The sequence below is a fragment of the Solanum dulcamara genome, chromosome 7, assembly GCF_947179165.1.
Source record: "Solanum dulcamara chromosome 7, daSolDulc1.2, whole genome shotgun sequence".
NCBI lineage: Eukaryota > Viridiplantae > Streptophyta > Magnoliopsida > Solanales > Solanaceae > Solanum > Solanum dulcamara.
In genome coordinates this window covers 13,842,627-13,848,826 of record NC_077243.1, presented here as the reverse complement: position 1 = coordinate 13,848,826, position 6,200 = coordinate 13,842,627, and the positions used below count along the sequence as shown (strand labels likewise).

Here is a 6,200-nt window from a genome sequence, read left to right as displayed (position 1 = left end):
ATGAGCAAACTGATCTTTGACAGTGTTAACTCCTATGGTTGTTTCTGATTCCATGGGGACTAGCATTCACAAGACAAATGAGAGTCAAAGTGATCTCCATAAAATGCAATCTGAAGTTATTTTTAGGTCAAACAGCAATGTCAAATTAGTTTCCTTGCATATTGTATACGGCGTTATAACTTTTAGTAGCAAGGCGTACTATAGTGAATGAGGTGCGAAAAAACAAACAACTTGATAGGTTTACGTTATTGTTAATCTATGAATCTTGCTAAATAATGGTTCTCCATCCAACCCGAAAGACGATGGATTAGTCATACATACTACAAAAGCCCAACCCTTAGCTACTTCTCCATTCAACCCGAAACGCAGACTTGAATATCATGCAAACAACATTGATCACTGTTCTCTCTTTTCCAATGTGTACTTCTAATCTGAAGTGGTCGATTACACAGTCAAAGATACGTAGTACGAGTTTGGGCACTGCTGCAACCCATGAAGCTGTTGTCGAGAGTCATGGAGAGGAATAATAATTCTTTGCTGTTCGTACTCATTCATCTTTTAAGCTTGTGTTCTTGAATAGTAACCCGTGTTTTCAGGGATATGACTATTTCATTGGCTGACAATTCTGGTAACTATACAGAAGAATCTGTAAATAGAGCTTTGGTCCGTGCAGGTGTACAGACAAAAAAGAAAACAGTGGTTCAATTTCCATGCATTTTCCATAAAGAAACATACACCACACGACCCACTCCAAAAAAGATGTGTTTCTTTCACTTAGCTTCTAAAAAAGAGAACACCGTGCAGGTCAAATCGTTCTTTGCACTCCGGATGTCAAACTGGTTAATTACGTTATCGACAAAGTAATGACTGTCAAGGGGAAAGGGGAGAAGCAGTGGGGGTTCATCATCGGATGTGCCAAATCCTAATAGTAGAACACAAGTCTCTTTGACTGATATAACCAGAGAAGGTTGCATTAGCATACCATTTTCACCAGAAATGCAGCTTTGGCGTATCTGGATATCAGGAGTGATATAATTTTTTTTCTTGTAGATCACAGAAAGATTTGACATAACTCATTTCCAGAGTACACACAATAAAACTATCTTCAGTCATCCTAAATCTTAATAGGCGAGCTTCTCCCAACTTTCAAGTGTAGAATCAGTTACAGAATGCACCAAAGTAAATGGTGGGATAAACTTTGACACAAACATTCACTTTTCACATGGAAAATGCTAAACACTGATAGGTCTATGATTCATCTAGTGTTCAGATCCAACTCCTCACCTCCACGCCACTCACTCTGTGTACCTATATCTCCATTATCAGTTTCTTCATCATTCAAAAAGTCCTCAGATGGTTCCTTTTCGTCTTTATGTCCATTGTTGGCCCAACCGTTGATCATTTCATCAGGGCAAACTTCCTGTCCGTGCTCACCGACATCATTACCCATTTGGATATTGCTCCCCCTAGGCCCAAGTGCACTAGCTCGTATTGGTGCTCGGTTCATCATCTCAGCACGAGCTTGTGATTCAGCACGAGCTTGTTCTGCATGAACAAGAGCTGCCATTTGCAAATTAGGATCATTAGTCTCTCGACCCATCTTTTGCCTTGCCTCCATCTCTGCTCTCAATTCAAGCAGGCATCTCCTCTCTTCATGCAACAGTAACTGCTCTAACATGAGTTTCTCCTCAGTCCGGAATTCTCCAACATCTCTCTTGCGGGAAATTATATTAAACGCAAGCACTTGTTTCTCAAATGTTGCAGTAAACTCTGCAACTTTCACAGCAATGTTGTGATCCCACTGCTGTGAACGAGAAAGCATTTGGCCACTAGTGTCTGAATCAAGGATCTTATCATCCTCCTCTGCTTCATAGTCTGCCACCACATGGTAAGGCAGAAGCCTAAAAAAAAAAATGACACAAGAAAAAAATCTGAAGTCAATACCATAGGCGAGATGCTTTTTATATTAAACTTTTTGATAGGTAATCCACATACTAATTTCAGCAAAATAAAAAGAAAAGAACAGCTAAGATCTTATTAGTTGGTACAACCATCAACAGATTATACATTTATACTACAATGTGAAACATGGGATCTAGTCTTAAGATTACCTGGTCAGGAGTAGCTTTTGACAACCAATAAAGCTGGCTATAGAGACATAGGTTCTCATGGCCCTGTCTACTTCTATGAACTGAAGCAAAGAAAATAAAACTATGTACAAATGTTCTTTTTATAAGTCACAGAACCATCTCTCATGAAACAAAAGTTTGGACTTTGGAGTCCTTTTTCATGTTAACACTCCTCGGAAATGTACATCTGAGCAAGAAATACTAGACTTTCTAATTGTGTGTTGCTACTTCATTTTTAGAGTAAAGAAAACTATATAGAGGAAGCTGAAACTCTATTAGAATTTCTACAAGCCTTGTAAGAAGAACAAGGCCACACTTTTGTTGTTGCAATTATAAATATGGCTTCCGCACAAAGGTTGTGCTGATGATCAACACACTTTTACCTTTCTCAAAAATATAACTACACTTTCTAACAAAGAAAGATGGAGTTGGTTTTCTTTGATTGAATAATCATCGTTGATTCATTGCAGTGCTTAAGTAGTCATTGGGAGATAAAGCTGTGAATGGCAAGCATTAGACAAACCATTCTATGGTGAACTTATAATTAAAAAGGAAAAAAAAAACGACGATGAAACACTAAAAATTCACATTAAAAAAATTCAGACGTCTTTCTGTCAAATCTTTATTTTTATGACCGTGAAATCAGTTTGGGCCAAACCTTAGGACCAACTGCAGCCTTCAAAACTCGAGGGTAATGGGCCGACCCCTTCCCTTTCTCCACTTAAATACTAGGCTTAGTTCACATAGTGCAGGACTCATATTTGTGACCTAAGGCATAAGTCCCTCAAACTTTGTCACTTGAACTAAGCCCTAGAGCCCCATCTCTCCATCAAATAAAAGAGTCCTTTAAACAGTTATCTATATCATCCCTTCTAAAAGAAGGAGATAGAAAATGAGAAGGTAGAGAATGTAAGGATAGAATAACAAAAGGAAGAGTAGGAGCTCTGCTTCTTTATTGCAATTAGATCAAGTATGAAGAGAAAGACAGCTGAGGATGTTCAAAGTTAAACACCGGTTTTCAAGCAATTTACACACTTTTAAGACCTATTTATATTTCATCTGGACTGCTCATGAAAAAAGAAAAAAGCACTACATAAAAGTATGTTAAATACATCCTCTTATGCCTATTAAAGCTTGAAACTAATTTAAATAGGTGCAAAGATGTTGATATCATACGGTCATCAGAGGGAGTTCAGTGATTCTTCTGCTACATAGTGAATATTTAGGAGTATTTAAAGGGTTCAGCATGTACTTCTCGATGACTGTAGTTGGTTTTTTTTCCCGGAAGAAGGCAGTAGATTTTATATCAAAAGAGCATCCCTCAGCACACAGACTCTGCTGAGTGAAACATAGTCACAGAAACCCCCCAAAACAAAAAACCTATTACTGGACTGGTTACAGTGACCCAATAATGTCAATTACAGAATCAACATCTTCTGCAAAGGGCCTCTTTACACCAAAAATGAAACAAAAAAATAGAATTCCATTTAAAAAAAGAAAAAAAAAAACTTCACCTTATAGAAAAACCACAAATGAACACAATCAACAGGCAGGTTTATCAAGTGCCATAATCCACTTGATTGGTGACATATAGTCAAACTATAATGAATCCTCTGAATATTGATATAGGGATTGGTACAGCCAATAACTAATCTAATCTGGGAGTGAGTCATGTTTAATTTATTGACACCGCGTGCTCCAATTTCTCACATTATTCTCAAGTGCCATAATCCACTTGATGGGGTGACATAGTCTAACTATAATGAATCTTCTGATTATTGATATAGGGATTGATATAGCGAATGACTAATCTGGGAGTGAGTCATGCTTAATTTTTTGAAACCACATTGCTCCAACCTCACACATTATTATCTCTTTTCGGGGAGAGGGGGTGGGGGTATGATAAATAGATCAAATACATACATATGCCTTTTTTAAACTTGTGACTAATTAAAAAAAAAGGGCACTTCAAAGGGCTATGGAGGTTACTCTTCTTGGATCTTCATATTAAACAGCAAAAACCACCTGTTTAGCATAATGAGCATACTAATAAGAATAGACACGACCTACAAATTACACCTGCTACAATATAACAAGGTATAACCATTAACGGATATAAGTATACTACACATTCTACTACACATTCTTTATAATGTAACTGCAATATATTCCTAGACTATACAGAGCAGACCTACTCTGCTATTGGATATTTGCTCATATGAAGAACAGGGGACTCTAGCAAAGCTGGAAGCCTACCTCCATTTTCACGCACTGTTGTTTTAGAACCTATCCCTAATTGCATATTAAAGTTCAAATGGTACTAAAGCATGTAACTGGAATATGGAAATACCTACTCATATCTTTGCCTTGTCGTACTCCCTATAATATTCTTTTCTGAACATTTCTAAACATGGGGATGAATTTGGAAGCCTTTAAGTTCCCATGGATCAGTTAAAATTACAGAAGCTGTACAAATAGACATTTTGAATATCGTGAGAACAGAAAAATATACAACAACATACTCGGTATTATCCCACTGAGAACAGAAAAACATAGATGTCCAATATGCAGTAAACCTAGGGGGCGTTTGACCATGAATTTCTTTTTTACCAAAAAGTTGTTTTTCACTCCAAATTACTCACAAAAAATCAAAATGAAGTCCAATTTATATTTCAGGCCCAAAACATAACTCCAATTTTCAAATATCATTTTTCACTTTGAAAATAAAAACTACTTTTTTTCATTTACTCGCAATTTTCATGGTCAAATTCCCCTAAATTATGAAAATTAATCGTAAGAGGCCACAAGAAAGCACCTTTCACAAGCGTCTTCAAGAGAAGTAAAAGGACGCTTAAAGTCAGGATGGCAGACTCGCCACGCGTCCTGGTAAGCCATCTGGAGCTCCACCCGATTTGATTCCGGGGCAACCCGTGTCATCTTCTGCTGCTGCTGCTGCTGCTGTTGTTGTTGTTGTTGTTGGGTAGTACCCGGGTTTTGTTGATTGGGGATCTGGCTTGACGGATTATTGCTAGAACTAGGGTTAGGGTTAGGGTTTGGGTTCGGATTCTGGGATTGAAGAGGAGTAAGGGGGCGATGAAGGAGCTGCTGAGGACGGAGATGAACATCAATGTTAGACGGAAATCGAGCCATGGCATCCTGTTGTTGCTGCTGCTTCTGGCGTTGGAACTGCTGCAATAGGAGTAACTGCTGCTGCTGCTGCTGTTGTTGCTGCTGTTGCATCATTAGCTGTTGTTGAGCCAAAGCCTTCGCTTCTTCCATTTTTGAATATTCGGATCAAACCCTAATCTTGTTGCATATACCTGAATTCTTCATCAATGGCGCTGCTTAATAAGTAGCACGAAGGTCGGAGGAGGATGTGTAACGGTTCGCTAATTTATTCCTTGCTAACATTAATATTAATACTCTACTAATTACACCACACAAACGATTTCTTTCTTTTTCTTTCTAAAGAGAATTTATTTGAAATACTTATGTGTTCATAGATTTTTTTTTTTACTTTTTCTATATCTACAAATAATTTAAAATATTTTTATCTTATTAGAATAAATTCAAGTCAAGCAATAATGCGAAAAATTTCTTTCTACAATATTTTGAAACGATATGAATATGTAAGATATGGATTTTTTCAATTCTAACAGAGAAGACGAATACTCAATTAATAATAAGTAAATATAATTTATATTTACTAAGGTAAGTGCAACTTTTTGTGTAAGTATATTTATTTTAAAATAATACTAATACTAATAATGTTGTCCTTTGCGTACATTTTATTTGTTATGGTTATAAAAATGATGATTGATAATATTTTGTCATTTTAGAAAATTAAAACTTTTACTTTTTTATTATGTTAATAAATGCAAAGAAAGATTAACTTGGTGAAACAAAGAGGAATATTAAATTGAGGGATTGAATAATAAATAAGAACAATTTAGTTAAATTGTAAGTTTAGTTAGGCCATGTTTGGTCGAGCCATCAAAAATAGCTTATTTTGATAAGCACTTTTTACATACAAATTTTCAAGAAAAATATTTTTTGTTGGGCTATATTTGA

The 6,200-nt window shown here is 36.4% G+C and overlaps 1 protein-coding gene across 1 annotated transcript; it reads right to left on the bottom strand.

Moving 5' to 3' along the window:
- Positions 1-676: 676 nt before the first annotated feature.
- Positions 677-5,584, bottom strand: LOC129895579 (uncharacterized). Its single transcript, XM_055971304.1, has 2 exons — positions 4,945-5,584; positions 677-1,901 (listed from the first exon to the last, which is right to left on the bottom strand). Exons 1-2 carry the CDS (start codon positions 5,406-5,408, stop codon positions 1,256-1,258), a joined length of 1,110 nt encoding a protein of 369 aa, XP_055827279.1. The 5' UTR covers positions 5,409-5,584; the 3' UTR covers positions 677-1,255.
- Positions 5,585-6,200: the final 616 nt, after the last annotated feature.

Coding starts and splice junctions, on each gene's coding strand:
- LOC129895579 (XM_055971304.1), bottom strand. CDS start 5,408: ATGGAAGAAGCGAAGGCTTTGGCTCAACAACAGCTAATGATGCAACAG. Junction 1,902..4,944: donor CTTGAAGACGCTTGTGAAAG/GTGCTTTCTTGT, acceptor TTTTTTTTTTAG/GCTTCTGCCTTACCATGTGG.